This window comes from Pezoporus flaviventris, unplaced genomic scaffold (genome assembly GCF_033815535.1).
Source record: "Pezoporus flaviventris isolate CSIRO_AGI_PZ_B2104156 unplaced genomic scaffold, CSIRO_AGI_Pfla_v1 ptg000049l, whole genome shotgun sequence".
Taxonomy (NCBI): Eukaryota; Metazoa; Chordata; class Aves; order Psittaciformes; family Psittacidae; genus Pezoporus; species Pezoporus flaviventris.
In genome coordinates, this window is record NW_026892597.1 from 3,303,048 (window position 1) to 3,328,553 (window position 25,506).

General features: G+C 44.4%; 1 protein-coding gene across 1 annotated transcript in view; it reads left to right on the plus strand.

Annotated features, from left to right (window-relative positions):
* The window catches only part of PRKCQ (protein kinase C theta), a 44,516-nt gene extending 24,165 nt beyond the window's left edge, over window positions 1-20,351 (plus strand). The window contains exons 13-18 of the mRNA XM_061468628.1: window positions 5,580-5,671; window positions 7,919-7,981; window positions 11,632-11,770; window positions 13,954-14,142; window positions 16,873-17,001; window positions 18,475-20,351. Coding sequence (XP_061324612.1) covers window positions 5,580-5,671; window positions 7,919-7,981; window positions 11,632-11,770; window positions 13,954-14,142; window positions 16,873-17,001; window positions 18,475-18,630 — 768 coding nt within the window. The 3' untranslated portion in view covers window positions 18,631-20,351. The remainder of the gene's footprint in view (window positions 1-5,579; window positions 5,672-7,918; window positions 7,982-11,631; window positions 11,771-13,953; window positions 14,143-16,872; window positions 17,002-18,474) is intronic.
* The last annotated feature ends 5,155 nt before the right edge of the window (window positions 20,352-25,506 follow it).

Sequence of the window (25,506 nt, forward strand, 5' to 3'; positions counted from 1 at the left end):
AGGGACACCTCACACTAAACCATGGCACCCAAGGCTCTGTCCAACCTGGCCTTGAACACCACCAGGGATGGAGCATTCACAACCTCCCTGGGCAACCCATTCCAGTGCCTCAACACTCCCCACAGTAAAGAACTTCTTCCTTAGATCCAGTCTAAATTTCCCCTGTTTCAGTTTTCACCTGTTACCCCTTGTCCTGTCACTACAGTCCCTAATGAAGAGTCCCTCCCCAACATCCCTACAGGCCCCCTTCAGATACTGGAAGGCTGCTCTGAGGTCTCCACGCAGCCTTCTCTTCTCCAGCCTGAACAGCCCCAACTTCCTCAGCCTGTCTTCATACAGGAGGTGCTCCAGCCCCTGATCATCCTCGTGGCCTCCTCTGGACTTGTTCCAACAGTTCCATGTCCTTTTTATGTTGAGGACACCAGAACTGCATACAATGCTCCAGGTGAGGTCTCACGAGAGCAGAGCAGAGGGGCAGGATCACCTCCTTCGACCTGCTGGTCACGCTCCTTTGGATGCAGCCCAGGATACGGTTGCTTTCTGGGCTGCAAGCGCACACTGATGCCGGCTCATGTTCATTTTCTCATCCACCAACACCCCCAAGTCCTAGGGAGAGCCACTTTCCCTTGCAAGACAGGGCTGATTGATAGCAACCCAGTTTACCACTGTAAGTGATATACTCTGCCTGATTGGAGCTGTGGGGAAGGGTCCTGGGATCTCAGAACTCAAGTGAAAGGAGTTATTGCCAGCCTTGTCTACATCTTTATGTATACGTATGTATTCTTACATATGTGTATCAATGTATTCATATTCTTCATACCAAGTAGATGGGCACACAAAGCTAAGCATCACCAATGAGCAGTTTAACATGCAGCCAAAAACGCTGACAGTGAAAGGATTAGAACAGAAAATAAACCATAAGGTCAGAGTCCGGACTGAATTATTTGACAGCTTTAAGAAATGCTGCCATCTCCAGAAGATAGACTGATATTACACAAGAGCTACAAACACATCTTTAAACCAGAGAATAAAATTAAATCTAGAGTTTAATCTGTAACACATTGGCTTTGCTCATTCCCATGGCAGGGGGTTTGGAACTAGGTGATCTTAAGGTCCTTTCCAGCCCTAACTATTCTATGATTCTATGGTGCATATAGCTATATAAATGACTCCTATGGTCACCTACTAGGGAGGAGTGACCTTGTGTTAGCTCATCCCCATGGGAGTAGGCACAGTGAGGAGCACATGCATTGCTTGTTTTCCCACTGCATGGGAACACCCACTGGTGCAGAAGGCTGAAAGGCCTTTAGCTCCCATCTGTCCCATGAAATAAAATGGATCTGAAGCTGAAGGAGACCTACAAGGATGCTGGAGAGGGGCTCTTCATCAGAGACTGTAGTGATAGGACAAGGGGTGATGGGTTCAAACTGAAACAGGGGAAGTTCAGGTTAGATATAAGGAAGAAGTTCTTTACTGCGGGGGTGGTGAGGCACTGGAATGGGTTCCCCAAAGTAGTGATGAATGCTCCATCCCTGCCAGTGTTCAAGGTCAGGTCAGACAGAGCCTTGGGTAACATGGTCTAGGGTGAGGCATCCCTGCCCATGGCACGGGGCTGGAACTAGATGATTTTAAGGCCCTTTCCAAACCAAACCATTCTGTGATTCTATGCTATGCTATGGATGAGCACTCAGACAGGGCTGTCAGGAAAATGCGAGACAAGAATCAGGAGCAGGAGTTGTGTGGTGTCAAACCTTTCTCTTGGCAAGGGCCACCTGATTCAGTAGGCATGAAGTAGGGTTAGGTCACTTAATCCGACTGAGGACCCCTCCACATGCACAGCCATTTGTGAGGGTAACTGCTTTAAATAAGGTTAGAGGCACACTGTCCTGCAGCATTAATTATTCCCATGCTCATCCTGAGGAAACCCTGAGAAGAAGTTTTTCCTTTCAGTAGATGGTGTTAAATGGTGTATTTGTATGTATGCAAGTGCTTTCACATGCAAAGAAAACCAAACCTGAAAATCTCTGCAGAAAAGTGCTCTAGAGGGCTTCCAGCTGGTTTGAAGGTTTAAAGAGCCTGTTATAGGATGTACCTTCAAAAGATACATTTAAATGCTGCCTGCTTTATCCTCATTGTTTCTAAAGTTGAAAGCATCTCTGATAGTGACTATTCATTCTCACAGCAACTGCATGCAGAACAGAAGCAGGTTGATTTAACTCCATCTGTGCCATGTCCTGGGGAGGCAGAGGGAGAAGGTAGCTCTGCAGAGAGGAGCCCAGCACAGGCACTGAGGGACTGATGGAGCAAGAAATTAAGTTCTTGGAGTAATCAAGTCTTTCAGCATCTGTCAGGATTAACTCAGTGAGGGAACAGTGTTATTTTGAGTGCAGGATGTACATCTGTGTGTCTAACTGTGCTTTGCACATCATGTCGCATGGTTCTGATGGCTGTAGGAGCAGTGCTTCATCCTCCCATGGAGAGGCTTGTGATATTCCATCTGCTGCAATGCAAGATGATCTAGAAGTAGGGAATGGCTGATACATGGATGTCCTCAAGACAACTAGTGACAACTATCCTGGGGCAGTGTCCATTGCTGAGTGCAGAAAATGCTTTTGCATCCCTCCTTGAGCTCTGTGGTTGTAAAAGATGGCCCCAAACTCTTTCATGAGACCAGATTTATTCTGTTCTGTGATGTGAGTCTGCAACCATGACCAGAAGTTGACTTGACCACTTGCTACACGAGGATGCTGTCATGGGTGGTCAGGAAGTTGTTTGCTGTCTATACACTTGGCAGACAGGGAGGGTGGAGGTGAGGGGCTCTTCCCAAGCCTTCTTCAAAGCTGTGTAGGTCTCAGCACTGAGCAACAGCATTCCTGTTTGTTTGCCCAGTGCCCCTGACCTAGGACCATTGCAGGGGATAAGGACATGCAGAGGTTTATCACCATCTTGAGAAATACCCACTTAACTCACTCTCACCTGGTCCAGATGCTGACAGACTTCAGAGCCTCACAGCAGCAGACAGAAGTCACAGGACAAGAGGAAGTGTAGGTTGGAGACTGTCTGCAAACACGTTGGAGACTGTCTGCAAACACCTCCAAACATGCCATTCCAGCCCTTCAATCTCTATCACACAGTTGGCTTTTCAGTGGTTTCAAGTATGGGGTTTGCCACTTCTCGTTTTTAATGTGCTCTACAGATCTCAGCCTTAGGAAGCTGTCTGCAATAGTTTATTGCAGCTTCCACTGCTTGATTATATCTTGCTGCTCATAATGACATACTTAGAGCAGGTTTTTGCCGTGGGCCATCCCAGACACCTGACCTTTGTAAGAAGCAAGGGAAACTTCCAAGTCTCAGAGCAGAAAAGTCAGAATGATGCTGTCTTTCTTTTATGTACCACTCTATAGTACCTGGTAGTCCATGAACTTCCGTATTAATCATGCCTAAGTCAAGTTTGTAGTCTTCAGCTTCATGGCTTTAGACAGTTGAGTTCATATAATGATCTTTGGATGTTAATTAATCTAAGAGGTTGTCCACCTTTTCTTTCTTCAGGTGGTAGAAGGATGCTGCCAAAGTCCCCAGTTTAGAGTTCCCAGTTCAATTAAATAAGTGCATCAGTTGGTTGCTCAAAATCATGAGCAAGTAGAGCAGAATTGCTTGTTCAGCTGAATAAACACGAATTTCAAGTTGCACTTAAAGATGTGAGATAAGGTGTAGCCAAATTCAGTGGACTTTCTGGGGAAACCCAGGGGTTTTCACCTTCCCATTAACTGAACCTGAATCTGGCCCATATAAAGATCCATGAGATTTCTTCTATCACAGTGTGGTACATGTGGCTGCTGGTCTGTTGTTGGCTAAATCTCATCACCTCCTTTTATACCTTCACAAAGAGCATCTGTTCAAGTGTTTTCCTGAGCAGGCTCCTGAAATTGCTTCCAAGATTTATGCATTTCTTTACTACTAAATTCCTCAACTCTATTTGGCCTTCTTACTTGCTTAAACTGATTTATGAGCACTGACATCCACAGATGCAAGATGTTCAAGCTGAAAACCCGCACCCATTTGTTTTATTGGCAGAGTTTGTATTTATTCCCTGGGAGGCCAGTTCTGGTCCTGTGCTTGTTGGATGACATGTGTGGTTTCCAGGCAGACGTCCATTTAAATAAGAGTACTGTAATTAAAAGGATCTGGCTAAGGAAATTGCACAGATCAGAGCAGACAGCTGTGATTTGAAAGGAACAAATACTGTTGTTGTTTTAAATAGCCAGCTCTCGACTTGCTGCCAGAGATCTTACAGATGAAAACTTTCATCCTTTAGATCTTATGGATGAAAACTTCCATCCATTAGACCTTATGGATGAAAATTTTCCTTCAAGTGTTAAAAACATAAGTGAAAAGAGCTCTGTTTCCCCCTCCAAAATATGTGACAAGCAATAGAGATTAAAAGGAAGATAGTCATCAACTTCAGCATAGCCTGGAGATGACTAACTTCAGATGCGTGCACAACAGAGAGAAGCTGTTGAGGAAAAGAACTACTGCATACATCCTATTTTATTCATGCATTTGTGAACAAAAGATGAGATTCCTGAAACAGAAGTTTAATCTGGGAGCATAACTCATTGCATAGATACTCTTCTTCCAGAAAGAAAAGGTCCCCCTCCTGCTTTGTAGGTACAATTTAGTGTGGAAGGGATTGGTCTGAATCAGCCTCCAGCTTCTGAAGGGAGCTGATGGTGAAGTTATGGGTGATGGAGCAGGGAGGGGATCAGTGTGGTGTATACTAAGGATTGGAAAGCAAACCTTAGTGATCAGTTCTGCTCTTTATTCAGTACAGAGACCCACACACCTCCCATCATTTCTATGTACCAGGAGGAGCTTTTTCATTGCCCTGCTGAAAAGAGCTGATAGTTGCATGCAACTGTGGATAATGACTGGATCTTTTTCCTAGCTTCTCTGACCTGCAAACACTCAGTGGGCATCCAGAAATGTGATTCCTTCACGAATCTTCCCACTAGCAACTTACAACTTACCTTGTTTAATAGAGCCCCTTTCAAACTTGAAATCAAGCATATACTTAAAACAGATTGTTGCATCTGGCCAGTGTCTTTGATAACTTGAAAAAGTCAGACCCAAAAAGAAGTGCAGGAATTCAGGTAACACCAGCTTGAGATCATCCAACAATGGGGTTGGGGTTGGCTGGGGACCAGAGGAGAGCTGGGATTTACTTCTGCCTCTTCCACTAGTCCCCCAGGGAGCTTGTTCTGTCTCTCTGTTATACAAGCATTGTAGAGTTACTCGTCCCCTTCTAGCGAGCCTTGAGGTCTGATGGTAAGTAGCAACAGCACCAGCTGGTTATTAGGTGGATTTGCTATGTTTGCTAATACAGTTTGTACAAATCAGAGCAGAGAGGGTCATTACAGGCTTAGAGAACAGTGAGAAGTGAAGAATGCTTTCTTTCCAAAACCCTCACAGTCATCTTTTCCTTCCTCTTTTTGAGTGCTTTCTGGGTGGGTTGTTTTGGCTTTTTATTTTTAGCTTACCCTTCCCCACCCTTTATTGTCATTTATTGTCTCATTCTATAGGAAAACCTCTTTTTCGTCATGGAATACCTCAATGGAGGAGACCTCATGTTCCATATCCAGAGCTGTCATAAGTTCGACCTTCCTAGAGCAACGTAAGATGTTCTTATTACTTGCAGGTCACACACATTTGGTTGGGAGAAGCAAAGGCAGCAACTGCAGACACCAGTTGATTTCATTCCCAGCTCTGCTACTGTCCTGCAGAGGAAACCTTGGGCATATCATTTGACCTCTCTATACCTTACCCAACTGCAAAGCAGAGATAATGCTTGTGCTGGAAGTGGAATCATTCCCTATCCCATCTCTGTCAAAACTGAGCATACCGGACATGCAGTTCACCACCGCAACTCAACGATGGGTTTGGAGCAAGTCACTTCCTCTCCCTGTCCTCTTTCTCCTCCCACAGAAGGCTTTTTAGAGCCTATCCACACAGTCAGATCCACACGTCAATCAGAGGTGACCTTGATTTACGTTCATGGTCAACCAGGGAAGCTATTTCAGTCTGGAAGCATTGCAGATGCTGCTCATCAACATTGCATCTGCCTGCAGGCTTTTCCTTAAGCCTGACAACCAGGGACCTCCTTCTGTCCCTTAGGCTGCCCTGCCTGCTGGGTAAGTCCCCTTCCCAGGGCAGCAGTCCCTCAAATAGAGAGGACATCCAGAAGGACCATTCAATCCAGCTGGGACCTAACCTCTGGAAGTGCCTCCACCATCTGTAAACAGCCCCAAGCATGCCTAGTATCTTATATTCATGGCCTATAGATGAGGGTTGTTATAAAGCAACCTACAGGTATCTGCTGTGAGTCTGGGGTTGTTCTTTGTTATTCTTTGTGTTCTTGCTCAGCCCATACTTGGGGGCCCAAATAATGACATTGTGGACGCAACCTCCACCCCAGCTGGGCCATCAGTAAAGAAACCCCACAGATGTATTTTCAGCCATCTGTGGAACCAGATATCTTGTTCTTTTACAACACAGGTGGCCTGTAGGCAAGCTGCGGGACCTGTTTTAGCTGAGGTTCCCACTCCAGTGATCAGAGGTGAAGCTGTTTGCTAGAAGTAATGGGATTTTCTCTTTTTGCCTTTAAGGTTCAAGGGGGGGAAGGAAGGGGAAGAGATAAAACTTATTGAAAGTGCAAAAGGTAAATTTAAACAAAAAATGAATACAGCCACAGCAAATTAAAAATGTATTTATCTTTGATGAAAATAAATAGAAGAATTAGAACAAATGAAAGGGGCTTTAAATCCTTCTGCAAGCAAAAGGTATTTTGAAAGTCAATATTGAAACCACTACAAGAATTAGATTTTTATTTAATAATTCAAAAACCCAAACCAAACCCCCATTGAAATCAGTGTTTAATGTAGTGGCTTATTTCAAAAGCATTTAAATGTTCAGAATTAAGGGCCAATGCACGGAAGACTGAAGAAGCATCACCAGAGGGGCTCAGGAGCCTGTGATTACATTCCCCACTGGGAGAGCGCATTCACTGCACAATGGTGATTCAACCTTATACTGCCCCTTTGCAGCAGGATGTGGTGGTGTGCTTCCAGCAGAAATGTGTGGAGAACAAAGATCTCAAGCTCAAAAAAGACCCCAGAGAAAGGCCACCACACTGCTGGGTAGTTCATGTCTCCGGCAAACTTTCAACAGCAAGTCATAAACCTGAGCTGCAGAGAGGTCTCTTTGACAAGGCAAGGGGAATGCCTGTGGTCCCCAAACCGTGATGCACACCAGCCTGCCCATTGCTGGGATCGCTCCACTGTTTGTGCAGCAGATACTGAACATGAGTAATTACAGCTGCACGTCTGAGGCATTAACTGTAATTTGCAGTTCACAGCCTGGTGCATCACTAACTCATTGATTTACTCTGATTATGTAAATCAGTGCATAGATACAGGCATCACAAGGTCTGGCTTCATTGTGTTGGGAGCCATAGCTTGAGGCAAGGAAGGGTAAACAATAGGAACTGCATGGTTGTTTTTCACTCTTCGGTTGATACAAGACAATCTTGGGATGAAAGGTCCTGTCCTCAGAGTCAGTTCCATGTAAAAAGAAATGCCTTCCAAATCCCTGAAGATGAGTAGGCTCCGGGTGTCTACCATTTCCCCAAGTGGTTTCAGTGGGAGCTGGGCTGCTAGCCATGAGGCATGCTTTTGGGATCCTCACATCATCCATCAGCTACCTGCAAAACCCAGTTACACCAAGCTTTCTAGAGACATCCCAAACCTTCTAAGAACTTAATGGAATATTGGCTTCTACTGAGATCAAGCTTCCATCTTTTTGGGTCTAGTTGAAAACGCCTGTTGAGCAGCATCTGTTCTAACCTGTGCCTTCTGTCACTCAGGTTTTATGCTGCTGAAATTATATGTGGCCTCCAATTCCTCCATTCCAAGGGCATAATTTACAGGTAATTTTACTCTTTAGTGTCTAATATGTTAAACTTTTCCTGCTTTCCCTGAAAGCACCAATGGAAACAGGGAGACTGCTTCTTGGATGTACTTACTGATATTGCATTTCTATGCTGATTTCCTTTTTACCGAGTCTGGCTATTTTATTTCAAAGGGAGAGTGTAGAAAAGGCAGTTTTGAGCCCTTTTAGAAAACCCAGTCCTGTTTCAGTTAACATTAAAAGCAAGTGCTTTGGTACATTTACACTGAGTCATTCATACAACACCCAGCACAGGCACTCAGTTTAAGCTTTCCATGTATGAAGGTCAGCTAGCCATGAGGAATTTGGTCATTGCAGCTGCATTCAAACAGAAAAGTCCTTTCCCAAAGTTACTGATATGAACTACTCCACAATGCATCAATTTATCAAATCCCAAGAAGTCCTCTACTGCAAACCCACCCATTCCAGCTTCTGCTTGTCTTCCCTAGGAGAATCAAAGTTAGGCACAGATGCTTTAGTCTGATGCACCAGTGTTGTTCTTCAAGCCGATAGAAAAGGACAAAGAGAAGCAAAAAGGGCTGCAGAAATCAGGCCACAGTCTGCTTTCCCATGGCCAAAAGGGAGTTTCTAGGGAGCTCCAGTCCAGCTCATCTTTATCTCAAAAGTTGGTTACTACATTGCAGGCTTCTGAAAAGCAGGAAGCAAATAGCTTGTCACAAACAATTGAGAAAGCTTACTAGAACAGTAATGTTTGCTGAAGCCAGAATGAGCTTGTTTCAATGTTTGTCATGTAGCTTGAACGTTAGAACAAACACTGAAAGAGAATGGCTTGTTTACAGTCCACGCTCCCATTAAAATCCAAGCTTCAATTTACATAACTCACCTTATTATTCATTATTAGTACTCATGTGGGAGCCATTTATAGTCTTTATTGACCAATGATGGTGGCTGCGTAAACATGCAATCAATACCAGTGGTATTAAGCTAAGATGATAGTTGTGATTCAAGCAAGTTTCCAGCTCCAATTATTCTTCTGGATGACTGACGTGCCAAGATCACTTTGCCATGTCTGTCATTTCTACTCAGACTTCTCAGAAAAGTTGGTTACATAGGTCTGCATTATCAGAGACAAACTAGTACATTACTGCATATTTAGCCAAGCGCTCACTGAGGACAATAGCTGATCTGTAACTGGAGGAAGACTTACCCCAGTCCATAAAACCCTTCCCTGCCATAAAACAGACAGTCATCTATCTGAATGGAGCCTACAAGGGTGCTGGAGAGGGACTCCTCATCAGGGACTGTAGTGATAGGGCAAGAGCTGATGGGTTCAAAGTGAAACAGGGGAAGTTCAGGTTAGATAGAAGGAAGTTCTTTACTGAGGCACTGGAATGGGTTGCCCAAACAAGTAATGAATGCTCCATCCCTGGAAGTGTTCAAGACCAGGTTGGACAGAGCCTTGGTCTGCATGGTCTAGGGTGAGGCATCCCTGCCCATGGCAGGTGGTTGGAACTGGATGATCTTAAGGTCCCCTTCCAACCCAAACCAGTTTATGATTCTGTGACATTGTGACTTTGTGTCAGCATTGTTAATGCTGAATTTTTTATGCTTCACATTTTTACTCAGAATTGCTACACCAGTGGTGTGTTAGGGTTTGTGGCCCATGTCCTCATGAGAGAGATGTTTAGAGTCTGGATCTTCAAGAAATGTGGGTAAATTGGAATATCCAGATATAGGGTAGCATAATGATAGGAAAGAAATACCTTGTTCTCAGGAGTCGGTGCAGCATTGTTTTAGGTATCGAGGTTTGAGAGAAAACATTTAACCAGTCCTTTGTCACTGAAGACAATAACAAGGTCAGTTGAACACACAGTCATGAGTATCTCAGTCAGAGCTAACTAAGCACTTAGGAATAGAAATCATTTTTGCTACTACATCACTTGTGATGTAGTAAGAGTAATGAATCCAGCTGTTCCGTCTCATGCACCCACGTTTGAAATGTTGGCTTAAATGTTAATGAATGAGCTGAGGCTTTTTTTGGCAGCAACTCCAGTCCCTGGAGCCAATGAGTTTGAGACTCATCAAAATAATGAAAGCAAACTGTAGGTGATGGGTTTTCTGTTTTGCTTCGATCTTCCAGCTGAATAAAAGCAGCGCTGGCAGCCAGAGATTGATCTCAATGGTGTAACTAAAATAAGTCATTCCAGCTGGAAATTGTGACAACACGAGTGTCTGCAACTTGGAAGGCAAATGTCTCATTTGTCTTTATATTTCTTTTTGATTGATGACTCCCGTTTTTCTTGAGCCGTATTCTAGCAGCAGGGAACAATTGGCCTGTGACAAGAATTTAGTGTGTAGACACTACGAGGTCTCCCACCCTGACTGGGATCTGGCTGAAGGAGCTTTGCACAGAGGGAGGCAAGAACTACCATCTTTCCTGCAGTTGTAGGCAATCATCTCGGGAGCATCATGCCTTAGGAATTACCTTACTTAAGGGAGTCAAAGCCATTCTGGAAAACAAAAACACATTGTAAAACAGTTATCATCAGGAGGCAGCTGTATACCAGCCTTGTGGTTAGGACTCTTGCCTGAGATGTGGAAAATGTGTGCGGGCTGTGAATCAGCAGAGGCTGGAAAAGACCAGTTGTATCCTCAGCTGTAGGCACAAGCAAATGTTGTGTCTGGGTGCTTTGGGAGCCCTGAGAAGGAGCAGTGATTGACAGCATGGCATAGGCAGTGCAGGAACGTGGGTGCTCTAAGACCAGGTGACCCAAATGCTACCTAGATCCCAGGTTGAAGTGCAGCATCACTGATCCAAACATCTCCCTGAGTCATTATTTCAATGAAAAGCTAAACTTGCAGATAAGATATAAAACATTTATCATAGAAGCCACGCCAGCCTTCCTTTCTTTCTGCCTTCTTTCTTTACATGCTTTTCTCTCCTTTCACGTTGTTCCCACGTGAGGCCCTCTTTGTTCTCTGTCAATGGCCATGATTCATCAGCTCACTTGCTTTTATTTCCTCCTCTGTGCATTTCTTTTTTTTTCCTCTCTCTGACCTCTTCATTTCCCACAGTAGCTCAGAGCCTGAAACCTCTGCCAACGGATGGGCAGCTATGTTTGAAGGGCTTTGTAAACCCCCAGGTCTCAGATAGTGCAGCACAGAGCTGAAAAGCTGGGGGGTATTTTGCTGATATCTAGGATTATTCTGACCTTCTGCAAGCCATGCAGGGCTTGTGTATCCCTACTTACTCTAACATTTGTACAGCCTGCGCTGAGATCTAGTGGCAGCTTCAGAGAGAGTACTGAGACTTCCAGGGAAGGAGAAAGTGAGCATTAGCTGTTCCATTCTTGCTCACTCTTTCCAGGCTATGTTAGGGCAGAAGAAACACACTGGCTTCATGATTCTGCATCCTTGAAGGAGGCAGCTTGTAAGAGATGTCTTGGTAACATCTCCAGTAAATGAATCAGTGCTGGGATGGGAGGAATGAGAAAGAGGGATGTTGAAGTCCAAGAAAGCAGCTCCTCATTCAACCCTCAGCCTTCCCTTGTGATTTCACCCTATAGGCACTACATAGAGGCACATAGCAAGTTAATGTGTAACCTGCTCAAATAACTTGTGTGGCTTCGTAACACTTTAAAGGAGGGATTTCCTTCTCTTCCTCTACAGAGACTTGAAGCTAGACAACGTCCTTTTGGACAATGAGGGGCACATCAAAATTGCTGATTTTGGGATGTGCAAGGAGAACATGTTTGGAGATGCAAAGACAAGCACTTTCTGTGGGACTCCTGACTATATTGCTCCTGAGGTAGGTGTGGGGTCCAAGGGAGGTCAGCAAGATGCTGTGGGACAGAGAACATATCTGACCTGCTTTTGAGCAGTTCCAGGCTGGAAACTGGATTTCAGTTTGACTCAGAGTCTGTGTTGCTGTCTGGCATTGCATATTTGTGTGGCTTATTCATTCTTCGTGCAAATGAGCCTGGAAAGCAAGTGGTGCTTGAAACCTAAGCAAGAAACAAAATGCTTCATGGAAATTCAGTTTGGGCCATGGCAGAAGAAGCTTCAAGAGGTAGGTCCTGAAATTCAGAGACAGGAATGGGAAGCATGTTCCCTAGCAAGCTAACAATAGGAGGCTTCAATGGCTATAAAGGCTCCTTTATAGCTGGTAGGAAGCGGTGGGGACTTTTAAAGCATGATGTTCATCATAACCTAAGAGAGGAAATAGAAAAAAGGTGGGATAGAATGTCCATCTGGACTGATTCTCCCTCCTCATTGATTGACCACCTTATAGATAAAGAGAGGCTGAGTCCATAATAAAGCAGAGATTGGGGTTCACCTTCCCCCTGGGATATGCTCTGATGCTTAGTGGGATAGCACCCGTAAGCTTGGACTTCTTTCTTACTCAGACAGGTTTTCTTCACAGACAGAAACTTGTTCTTTTTTTTTTTCCTCTCTTTTTTTTTTTCTCCTAGTAAATTTAGATCTTTTGGACTAGATCCCTTCAGAAAGGAGAAAGCTTCCTTAACCTGGTGACTTCACACAATGATAGATCTTATTATGGGGAGGCTTTGACTAATTAGGTGGCAAATTGGGGCCAAAGAAAACATTTTTCACCTCAGAGAAGAACGTACGAGTCATCCATGCATCATGTCTGACATCACTCTGAAATCCATTTATTTGCCTTTCAAAATCTCATTTCCTGATGTTAGTGTTTTCATGATGGATATTGGTACTTTCCAAATAGCTTTTAAAGCTTTTGTTTTTTCCCCTCTCCGCTATAATTCATTGATCTTTTACTGTGCACCACAGGCTCGATTCTGATCTAGGTTACATCACTGTTGACAATCTCTTAAAATCAATTGGATTTGTATTGCCTAAGAGCAGGCGTAAACATGCTCTGCAATCAAGTTGCAATTGTCTTTTATTCCACTGTAGTATGCTTTCATTTAAGAATAAAAAAGCTATTTTCTGATCCTAAAGAAGAAAAAAAAGAGAGAGAGAAGTCATAATCCATTGTCTGTGATTTTACTTCACAGAAAAGAGAAAGACTAAACCAGCTCAGAGTTTTGTTTCTGCACCATCATTTATTTTAGAGATTCAATGGGTGCATATGAAACATTTTACCTCTAAATGGAAAGCACGGATAGAGTTTATGGATCATCTCTCCCACCAGAAGCAGGAGTACTGGACTTGCTGTCAGTGTTTCAATGCAGCTGCAAGCACTGTAATCTGTTGCAGTCTCAGCACCTTGGCTAAAGCCACACTCATGAGAGGGCTTCGGGTCAATACACAGGCAATTTAGGGAAGGTCATCACTCCAGCTGACTTCCCTCTGGTCTCCACACACTGGATGTAGCCCTCACTTTATAGCTGAACAAAAAGGAACAAACCAATGGATAGACTTGAGGGCAAATTCCCATCCTCTGCTCAACCAGTCTGAAGATGGCAGATCAACAACTGCTTTCTCATTGTTTTTCCTGGGGCAGCTTCACACCATTTTACTGACTGGTAGCCCTACAGAACCCCTTGCACTGCCACATTTGTGACCTTAAAATACAGTGCGAGTTAAGTCAGTCCCAAAATGCTAATGCCTGACCATTTGTCTTCTTGGCTTTCACAAACCTGATTTGAATCCTTGGAATAACTTGGAGAGCAGGCCAAAGATGGCTTGTCTCACTTCTTAGGTTTGAGACCTCCCTGGTAGCCAAGGATTCATTCAAGCAACTTAAGAGGTACCTGCAACCTGTTACCTGCAGTGTGAAGGACTGTTCAGGCACCCAGGGGTGGCTGTGATTTGGATGGAGTTCCTTGAATCCCAGTCTGCGCACCACCAGTAGATGCTCTGGTTCATGCTTCAGGCAGAGGGAAGCATCTCTGCTATCCCTCTCAGTGCAAAGTCAGTTGGAAGGTCAGGGTCTGACCACCCTTTTGAAGCTGAAATACTCCTCACGGACCTTCTGCATCTGACTTTGTTACTCCTCTCTTTGGGCAGATATTGCTGGGGCAGAAGTACAACACCTCCGTTGATTGGTGGTCCTTTGGCGTCCTCCTGTATGAGATGCTTATTGGCCAGTCTCCTTTCCACGGCCAAGATGAAGAGGAGCTTTTCCAGTCTATCCGCATGGATAACCCATTCTATCCTCGCTGGCTCGACAAAGATGCAAAGGACATTTTGCTGAAGGTAAGGATTACCACACGTGGAATGAAAGTCTTTTTGCCACAACTGTCATCTCTGATCTGTGCATCTTCAGCTGTTGTTCAGAGAAACACCTTTAGTGTGATAGGCCCAGAGAGAATCACTTTTATTGTCTGTGGATCAAAAAGCACACCTGACCTAAGTCATGAGGCTGTCTTTATGTCTTCTTTCTCCGGAGTTGTGATGGTGCCTTCTTGCATCCAGTACGTAGGATCACAGGGTATCAGGTACCAGCAGAGATCAGTTTCTTTGCAGAGAAATGCCTAAGGCACAAAGCATGTTAAATCCTGGGAAAGTTATTCTACCAGGATTCAAACTAGGGGTTACAGTGACTTCCTCGATAACTTTGGCTTTGAAGCAGTTCTTGTGCCTTAGATATGAGGACATGCAGGGTAGATTGCTTTGGTGTTCAGCTTGATTTTTAGTAGAGGATATTTTGCATCTTTGCACTGAGCTAAAGAGCAAGAAAACAAAGCCTGAGCCATGTCCTGAAGTGGCAGAGCTGCTCAAGCTAGTAGCACCATGTCATCTGATTTTTGGCCCTTTGGATCTCTGTAATGCATAGTGTCCTTTCTGAGTAGAGCCCTCTTCTGTTTCCCTCTAGTGGGTATCCTCCTCTTCTTTTAGGTTCCCTTCCATTAATAGACTGATTTTTTCATTTCCTCCTTCTCAGCTCCATGCCATTTAGCACTGTAGCCTTCCTGGCTTTGGCATGCAAATTATTCTAGAGATGCCAAAAAGAAACGCAATGAAGTCACAACAGGTCTAACAAGTTCCCTCCCCTCAGTTGGGCTTTAGACTGATGCTGGACATGATCTAAGATAAGGCATTGTATCAAGAGGGAGCACAGTAAGAGAGCATGTGCAGAGTGTTATAATGGTTCAGCTGATGTGAGGTAGCTTGTTCCTCACAAGATTTTGGTTATATTTGATGTACAGCCCCTACCTTCACTTCTGCATTTACAAAGTGACAGGACAACATAGAGCATTCCACTACCAAAAAATGGAGAACAGGAGATTACTTTAGCATCTGTACAGTGCGCAGCAGGGCTCTGGTGTTTAAGTATCACTATAAAATGATAATGAAAACAATCAAAAGCAGTTTTCCAGGAAGATATTTTGAATGTTTGTGTGTGGGACTTACAGTGCCATCTTTCTGTACAACCGACCCATACTTCTGTCAGGATTAGAGTTAGTAATCACCTCTATAGCAATCAATGAACTTCCTGGCTTAGGAAAAAAAGAATTAAAAACTCCATTAAGGGCTATTCTCATTGCCACTGACTCTGGATAATTACATACTCTACACTGCTTAATGCCTTAATGCTTAAACCACAACCATTATCAGCACAGAATTTAACATATGGACTCTGCATTGCTGTATATCAGTTGCCTGTAGAAGACTCCAGTTTTGGCTAAGCTTTGCCCACTGTGTTAACAAAAGCCCAATGCTTGTGTTCTTTTCCAATCTGGCCCTCAATAGTCCATACATCAGATTATTTTGCTGCCACTTTTAGCATTAGATATTTCTATTTGTCTTTGCTGAGTGGTATCTCTTGTACGCTCACTCTTGGCCGAATGGAGTAGCAAGCAATTCTACTGTATGTAACCCAACTGCATTTTGAGATGAACTCCAATAGTAAAGTGCTTTTGAAGATTTGCCCTTACCTCTGCAGTAAGACATACTGGCTGTGTTCAGGTCCCCTGCTGTCAAGTGCTGCCATTATTGCTCTCCACTGACTTTAGAGGGATACAGAATCTGGTGCTCTATGGGCCAGCTGCAGATATAAAGATGAATTCTAATCTATTCACACCCACCATTACACCAGTACTTCAGGACTGCATCCTGCTCACACACTTTAAGAGGACTCAAGCATTTAGCACTCCCAAAACTCTCCCCCAAAACCACTTCACTGCTTCCAGAGCCAAACGGCTCCTGCATCACCATAAAAACATCTATGGCAAAACCGGCTGTGTTTGCACTGAACTGAAGAGTGGGCTCACGCCTACATGTAGCTGATGGTGAGAAGATACGCTCCACTTCTAGCTTTTCCCTTATCATCTTCATCAGAATTAGTCATCCACAGGATTTGTAGCCTGCAGTGTGCAACAAACACAAGCCAGCTATCTCAACTGGGAGTCTTTTAACAAAGAAGACTTTGTCAGTATCTGAGCTGGTCAGTGGAGAGAAGCAAGCACTTCCAGGGTGTCTTTTATCTACTCTTTGAGTGTGTAAAGGGGGTCAGATGATTTGCATCTAAAAGATGACTGGTTTTCTTTATTAGGTGTCAAATGCTGATAGTCCAGGTGTCCAAGGCTGTAGGAGATGAATGCAATCCCACATAGTATTTGTCACAAATCATGCTTATATTTAAACCGTAAAAATACTTCTGATAACAAGAAATTGTGCAGGCAAACATTTACAAGTGCAACATTTCACCTGCGTAGCTGCATATTTGCGTGCTCAGACACATCTGTTGTTGCTTCTGTAGCAAATTGTCCTCTTTCTCCTGCAAAGGTCTCTCAGTTTGGATGTGTTCAGCTTAGAACCCAAATTGGTTCCCCCAGTCAGAAATGCAGTAAGGTAGAAAAGTCCACACTCTTTTATCAACCGTGCTTGAGTTTCAAGTCTGAGACCCTTTCTGGTAGGACTGTCTCAATGAATACACTGTTATTGATAAAAGACTAAGTGACTTCTCTTTCTTCAACATCCTAGCTTTTTGTGAGAGAACCTGAGAGGAGACTGGGAGCAAGAGGGAACATCCGCCAGCATGCCTTCTTCCGGGAAATAAACTGGGAAGCTTTAGAAGAAAGAAGGATGGAGCCTCCTTTCAAACCAAGAGTGGTAAGGATCCTTCTTCAAACTCCACCCATCTTATGTCTTTCTATCCTAAATCATTTGCTCCCCAAATATTGAACACCCCCCCCCGCCCCGGACATACCAAGACCCACAGTAATGTTATAAGCCATCTCTTTGGGGGCACTGTCAAAATCTTCAGACATGGGTCTTTAATGTCAGAGACCTCAAATCCTGTTTAGATTCCTGGAGTCAGCGTATTAAAGGTGACTAAACGTCTGCTTTACACTGGAACAGCTTTAGGCACCAAGTGAAGGCTTTCAGAATGTCCTCAAACTTTCAGAGTTATCCTGTGGAGTTGCCCTGCACACGCAGTAGTCTCTCTGTCTAAAAGTAGATGCAGGACCTTGGGCAGGCAGAATGGGAAGTGTTGACTCTTACTTTAATGTCCAAATACAGATTAAATTGTTCACAGGCTGTCAGTATGTAGTGTACTTCAGACACAAGAAGCTGAAACCATATACGATTTAGATCTACTACAGCCTTACTCACTGTATGTTTGTTTATTGGCTGGGCTGCCTGACCTGAGCATCATGACTACTACTATGTGATGGCTCTAAGCACAAATCTGGCATGCCCACACCTGAGAAACCATAAATTACTCATTTTCTCAGTTACCATAGAAGGGGTCTGGTGGCCACTTTAAACACCTTCACTTAAACACATAAGTACAGCCCATTCTGTCAGGATTATCTTTCATTGTACTGCAGAAGGTAAAGAAGGAAAAACACTTCAGATAATGAGGTGATCTGCTAAGTCAGGCTCCTCCTGACTGTTCATAGCAGTCATAATAAGCTATCAAATTCTTATTAACAACAATAATAAAATTTAATTTGACAAGTGCATCATGCTTTCATTTTACAGTCTTTCACAGGAGTTATTTAAGTGATGGGTCTAATCTGCTGTGTTACAAAGCTTCAGCATCTCTGCCTGGCAGAATTCACAGATCTCAATCTCAGTGCCTCCTGTATAGTGTTTATTCCCATTACTACTTCAATAGGATGGTAATAAGCAAGTGATTAGCAGTGGTTGCTGGATATTAAGAGCTCAGGCAGAGGTTGACAGGTTGCCCAGAGAAGCTGTGGCTGCCCCATCCCTGGCAACGTTCAAGGCCAGGTTGGACACAGGGGCTTGGAGCAAGCTGCTCTAGTGGAAGGTGTCCCTGCCCGTGGCAGGGGTTGGAGCTGGAGGAGCTTTAAGGTCCCTTCCACCCCAAACCAGTCTTGGATTCTATGAAGTTCACTGCAGTTTGATATCTTACTGTGCCTCATTTGGGCTGGAGCAACTAATCATTGCGCAAAAGGCCAAGAGAAATGCATTTCAGGTTCCCTGGCTGAGCTGAGCTTGCTCCCAACTACTTAAGCTGAGCCTGTAGGAAGCAGCCTGATAGGGCCAGTACCATTGTAATGAAGATCTGGATATTACTGGTTTGACATGAGTTTTGTCTTCTTTTTCTTAAAGAAATCTCCAAGTGACTGCAGCAACTTTGACAAGGAATTTCTAAATGAAAAACCGAGACTGTCGTGTGCTGACAGAGCACTCATTAACAGCATGGACCAAAATATGTTCAGCAACTTTTCTTTTGTGAACCCTAAAATGGAGAAGATACTGTGCTGAGGTCTGCCTTACTGAAAGAACTCTTTAATGGTAAACACTCTCTCACATGAAGACTGTGCATGGTGGTTTTTACCAAGAACCCTCCAGAAAAACACCTCAATGAAAGTTTGTACCATGCCTGGAGGTTTCCAGCTTATTCCAGTCCATAGCAGATGCCAGCTACTCTTCATTATTGATGAAGTTACTTTGTGGTATCTTTTGGTCTTTCTTGTTCTTGAAGTTGAGAGCATCCGAAGAAGAGGAGGTGCCAAAACCTGTTCCTCACTACTTGTATACACAGCCAGTGGGTTTCTTTGTAAGAAAAAAACCAACTATATTTGAGTTTCTGGTGATGTCAGTGCCCGTTTCTGCAATTCGCACCTAAACCTACCTTCTTCTGAAGGACAAGTGGTTTGCTTGAAGGTATCTGAAGGTGTCTGGGCAGACTTTGGGCTGGATGTTTCAGTGACCTCCACTTGTACCTGTGTGGAATTGTGCATGTATGCACAGTTCTAAAAAGCAATTTCGCTCCCTACACAAGTAATGTTCACAAGTGTTAGGGTTCGATTTTGCTCTGCTGGGACAAAGACACTTTGCAGTTGCCCAGTCCAGCATTTGTACATCTCAATCAGAGGCACTGGAGCTAAAGACTCAACCGCAAAGGAAGATCACCCCCATGGCAAGTATCAAGATCAATGCAGAAAGCCAGTGGTTTACACTTAGGACTTAAGCAGGAAGGATGTGGAATTGCAGTCCAGCAGAAAGCCTCGAGAACCCCTGTTTTAAAGCTTTAACTCTCCTTGCACACACCAGACTCATAGCAAAACCTGGACTGGGCTTTCTGGAGTTTTATCCTAAAGGCGGAAGAGGTTTCCTCAAGGAATTGTTGAAGTGTGGTAAAACTGGCCTTCCAGTCACAGCATTGGTGTATTTCATTTGAAAGGTAGTAATCAGTCCTTGCAAAGGCTGGTACACTGTCTTTTGCCCTATATGGTGTCTGAGCTCTTTGGCATTTATGGTGGACACGGGTCAACAAGCTGCACCCAACAGTCACAGGGCAGGACAGCACATCAGGTGAGGGTGATCTTGCTCTTCACCTCATAGCGTTTTGCTGTGTTCCATCCCTTGGCAGCCTGTGGAAATGCAGGGGAGTTTTTAAAAGTCTTTTCTGTGATCCTTTCACCACGGGATCCTTTTCAATAAAGATGTGCTGTTTTCTGAGGTTGGAGGGATGTAGAACTGCCCAGTTGCTGCTTGTCAAAGCCCAAACAGAGGATTCTGTAATAGCTTAGACTTAGGCAATCACCCAAGTTGTTAGGCTCTAATTGACATACATACATTTGGAGCTCCATTGCACCAATCCATTCAGTCCATGGAGAAGAGAAGTTCAAGAAGGTGATCCCAAAATCAGATTCCCTTCAGAGGTGCCTTTCTGACCAGGCTATCACCTTGGATCTCTCACCAGGAAGAACGCAGCCTTGCAGGCAGCGCTGGGATATCACAGGCAGTGACCGCAAGCACTGAGTCCTTCAGGACCAAGAGCAGAAGTGCCGAGCATCAACAAGAAGGTTTCAGTCCAGTGACTCTCATGAAATCCTTGCTTGTGCTGTGTGAAACTCAGGGGGCATCTGTGCTCAGTTTGTGCAGCTGGTCACTGTGTTTAGTTAGAATGATTAATGTGGGTTTTTTAAATGCCAGTGCCGTTTGTACAGTTTAATAAAACATTGTGTACAATTGGAAAATGGGCTTTGAAGTGATTAAGTAGGAGCAAAGAACAGAAGTGCTCAGAAAAGCCATTGAAACGGCGCTGCGCTTTCTGGGGAATGTTCCTCAAGGGAATTTCAACCTATAAATACACAGGATCAGCAGGCATTTGAGCAACTGTAACTACTTCATAGATCAGCATCTATAACAAGCATTTGGCACTTGCAAAGGTGCCAAGATGAGAGTAAAACGTTCTTTTTTACTGCCAGAAGGAGAAATGGCTGTAAATGGGGTCTGGTATCTCAAAGGGGTTGCAGAGCCAAATGTGCAGAAGTCATTACTGTTAGAGGGTGATTCAGACCATCTTCCTTTGACACCTGAATGAGGCTGGATCAGCCAAGTGCTAGGACACTGTCCACATGCTATAGGTGGAGTCTGGGTGGCCTGATCCGGACAAGAGATTGCATTTCTAAGCATATGAAAACTGGCAGTATCCCACTCGAAATGGCTGTTACAGATGTTTCCTTTACAATGGCACAGTGGTTTGGGCTTAACACCAATGGAGGGACACCCCAAGAGGGAAGACAAAGGAAGGAGGGTGCTGAGTCACCTCCTATGCTTAAGTAACTGAAGAGCAACAGGGTTTAACACCTCTCTGACCAGAGGCAGGGTTCTCTGCACCCCAGTTGTGTCCCTGTATAGATAAAGCAGCCAAACATACCAGTGACTTGTCAAGGAGGACGTTGCTAGAGCAGACATGGTGTTAGGCTTACTGTAGGGCTTTTGATGTAAACCACAAGAAGTGCCTGCTTCTCTCTGCAAGGCGTCTTCAGTGCAAAACCCCAATAAACCCATTGAGGGTGAGGGAGAGGGAGATGGGAACGCGCATGCTGTGTGTCTCACCGGTGCCGCAGAACGAAAACCCTCCCAGCTGTGCCTGTGGTAGGTGAAGAGTGACGTGGTAAGCAGCAAGTGTCTTCCTGTGGTGGCGGAGATCGAGAGATAGGAGCTGGTGAGGGCTGAAAGCCAAACACCCGCACGGAAATAAGCAGCAGGCCCGGTACCCGCAGAGATGTTTCTTTGCCTTGGATAAACCTGGCCCCTCCATACCCTTCTTGTCTTTTCTTCTTCTTTTCCTTTCCCCTCCTCCATAAAACATTCATTTTATGGCACGGTAGGTGAGACTTGCCAGGTTTGGTTTATTCATTTAAGGGGTGATTCTGCCCCTCCACTCTGCTCTCGTGAGATCCCACTTGCAGCACTGTGTGCAGTTCTGGTATCCTCAACATAAGAAGGACATGGAGCTGTTGAAACAAGTCCAGAGGAGGCCATAAGGATGATCAGGGCCTGGAGCACCTCCCATACGAAGACATGCTGAGAAAGTTGGGGCTGTTCAGCTGCATGGAGACCTCAGAGCAGCTTCCAGTATTTGAAGGAGGCTACAAGGACATCAGGGACGGTAGCGATAGGACAAGGTGGGGAAGTTCAGGTTAGATGTAAGGAAGAAGTTCTTTACTGTGAGGGTGGTGAGGCACTGACACAGGGTGCCCAGAGAAGTAATAAATGCTCCATCCCTAGCAGTGTTCAACACCAGGCTGGACAGAGCCTTGGTGACATGGTCTAGTATGAGATGACCCGGCCCATGACAGGGGCTTGGAACTGGATGATCTTAAGGTCCTTTCCAACCCAAACCGTTCTGTGATTCACTGAAGGCCAAATTTCATTCTGGAGCCCCATGGGATCACAACACTGAAATAGGAGCCTGGCTCCTGCAAACATCAGAGTCTGACCTCCAACGCCCTATGCTTCAGCTCAAGATTTGGAAGTCCTCACCATCCAACTTCTTCCTCAGTCTTGGCTCTTCAACTGACTGATACACACATTCCTACCTGTTGCTGTTCACCAAACCAAACATGAAGCTGATGAACAGGCCAGGATATGTGGGAATCATCAGTGAGTAACAGCCCTGACTCCAGTCCTCCTGCAAAGGCCTCCAACTTGCTTTTCAGTGGAGGTTGGTTGGTCTCACAGCTCCTCAGCTTGCAGCCCAACGGTATGGTTGCTTCTCCCTTAAGGAAGACCAAGCTTCATCCTGCGCCCCATCATGCTCTTTGCTGCCCATGCAGAAAGAGAAGGCAACTTTGCCCAGTGGTTACCAGGCACATGTTACAATGGAGAGATATCACCAGGAGTCCCTGTCTGCCAATACAGCTCAAAATAGTGAATACTACAGGTAGGTATACTCTTCCCTTTACTATTGCATTTGTATCTTATACACTTAAAACCCAAGTGAGAGATCACAGCTGGGACCTAAACTGCTCTCTCACTCCAAGAGATGCCAGCTCATCAAGTGCATCGCCTACATCAGTTAAGATCATAATCAATATGTGACCCAAAGCATGTTTTGTGGTGTTGTGAAGACAATGGAGGTCTCAGTGCACACTACAGGAAGCCTTTCTACCTTCCTTGCTTACAAAGACCCTTTATCTTTACTGTCTCACAGCAGCCAAGACAGCACACGAAGAGCTGGTGAAACACAGGAATTAATGCGCTTCTGGCTCTTCTGTAACTGGCATAGGTTGCAAGCCAGTAGTGCTGTACAGCTCAGTGACTGTACCTGACATGATGGGGTCCATTCTGCTGTTTGGTAATGGGTATGATGGAGTCCTTTATTCTCTATATTAACTTGATATTTATATACACAAGGATATGAAATGATTAAAAAGAAAAGGAAAGTGAAACAAAGAAAAAAACATTGAGTTGTAGAATATGAAACAAGCACAGAAAAGGAAAGTAGGGAAGAAAGGAGGGGTACAGGTTGATATAATCTTATACAACATTTCTCTTCATTCCATGGTTTCAGTTACAACCCTGCTGTTTTCCTTCAAAGTCACCAATCCTGGAGCTGCTTTTGTAGCTGAAGCAAAGGATTTTTGAGATATCAGAGGGTCAAACAGCCTGGGCCTAGAACAGATGAATGGCTCTAATCTGACCTCTTGGATAACAGAGAGCATCCGTCCTACCCCGACATCTTCCCCAGAAATCCAAGTATTTCTGTCCTGAATCTGGATTCAGATCCTAGTTCAAATAACTGCATTTAGCTGTCTACTGCATAGGAATGCAGTGTTCACTTTCAGCCATCTAACATCACTGAGACACCCTGGGGTGTTCTCTGCTTTTGCCACTGGGTTGCAAAAATGCCATCTTATTGACTCCTGTCCTAAAAAACACCCGAGACAAACGGCCTTTTCCAAGAGCAAGCCTGCATCTGCTGAGCCTATGGCAGGCACACTTGGTTTATATGCATGTGGTAACTGCTTGTGGGACATTTGCTGGCACTGAGCTACTGAAACAGGCTGACCTAGAGGCTGGCAATGTCTTCATGGTTTGATCCTGTTAAAGAAGATCCTTCTAAGAAGAAACATCAGAAATTAGTCACCAACATGTTTTCTGTAGTTGCTAAAGAAACTCCACGGAGGAAATTCTCCATCTTCCTGGTACATCCTCATTATGGAGGACCAGATGATGGTGCATTCCCATTTGCATTGACAAGCATCTCCTCTTCTCCATGCTAAAGCAGTGATAACCAGCGAGGCTCAAAGCTCCCTATTTATGGTCTTTGGAGAACTGTATTTGCTTCCAATCTCCACAAGGACTTTCAGTTTCATTTTGAATCTCGGGATCTGGTGAGTCAAAAATTCAAAGCTCTGCCAGAAGTCTTGGTCCACCTCCACAAAAATGGTGCAGAAGCTGACTGCAAAACCCTTAACACCTTTTGAGGCTTCCTTAAAAGGCCAACAAGGCCTACATGATCTCTTGGTGGGGTTAAGTTGGAGCAAAACTGAACAATATTCAACACAACTTTGAAGAGAAGCGTGTCTTAGGGGAAAGACAAGCCTGTGGTTAAGGTGCTAGTGAGTCTTTGTAGACCTACATTTATTTCCAAGGTCTGCTATGCATATCTCCTGTGGTCTGGTGCAAGCTATCTTGTTAGGCTTTGACTTTTCTTCCTCTATGAGCATATGCCTAGAGTATATATGTAAGTATATACAGTATGAACATTAGTCATCCTCTGTTGCTCTAAGTTGTTCAGGGCTTATGGAATGGAATTCAAGCCCAACTAACCAGAGTTGCCTGAAAGTCTGTAATTTTAAAGTTCATTAAAATTTAACTAGCTGCATCCAAACTAATTATCTAAATTTCCTCTATTATAAGTGGAAAGAGTCTAGAAGTATGATTAATCCTATTCTAAGTCAGATAACTGGAAAAGTAGGCAGATGCTGCCCTCTGTTATTGCGTATCACCTTGTTCATCACTTTGGGGTTCAGTAGGGCCTTACCTTCAGGGAGATACAGTAGCACCATTGTATAAATAAGGTGAATATAAAAATACCTCAACTGGCTGTGAATCAGGCTTTCTTCTCCCAAGACTGGTTCTGAATGGTTATGCTGTGAGTGTCATGGGACTTAGGTCTCTGTTTTGGCACCCTACTTTGGTAACCAGAGCCAGGAACAGTCAAGGGGTTGGTCCATCTCACCATCCCATGGGTACAAACTGGAACACAAGAGATTCCACTTAAACTTGAGAAGAAACTTCTTCTCAGTGAGGGTGACGGAACACTGGAACAGGCTGCCCAGGGAGGTTGTGGAATCTCCTTCCCTGGAGACATTCAAACTCACCTGTGATCCCCCTGAGTAGTCTAAACTTCATCACTTTGTCTGTAAGACTTATGGACTGTGTTGCAAGCTTTGCTAAACTCAAGAAGAACATCATCAGCTGCTCTCCTCTCTTTCACCAAGCTAATAATCTCACTGTAGAAGGTTTTTGTGCGGGCTGGTCAGACGTGATCACACCTTTCTAAACCCATGCTGACTACTCCTAATCACCTTCTTGTCCACAGCAAGTTTTGAAATTGCTTCCCAGAGGATTTTCTCCATCAGCTTCTTAGGGATGAAGGTGAGGTTTGCCAGCCTGCAGAACTCTTACCCTCCTCTGGCCCTCCTTCAAGATGGGAGTGACATTTGCTTTCTTCTATTTCTTCTATTCTGCACTTCAGCTGAGGACCAGACTCATGATATAGGCCTTAATCACTTCAAAACAGAAACCTCATACATGTCTGTGTGGCTGGGTATATCCTGGTTGCCATCTGCCTGCAACTCAGCTTAGAAAGCTCCAGATATCAAGCCAGACATT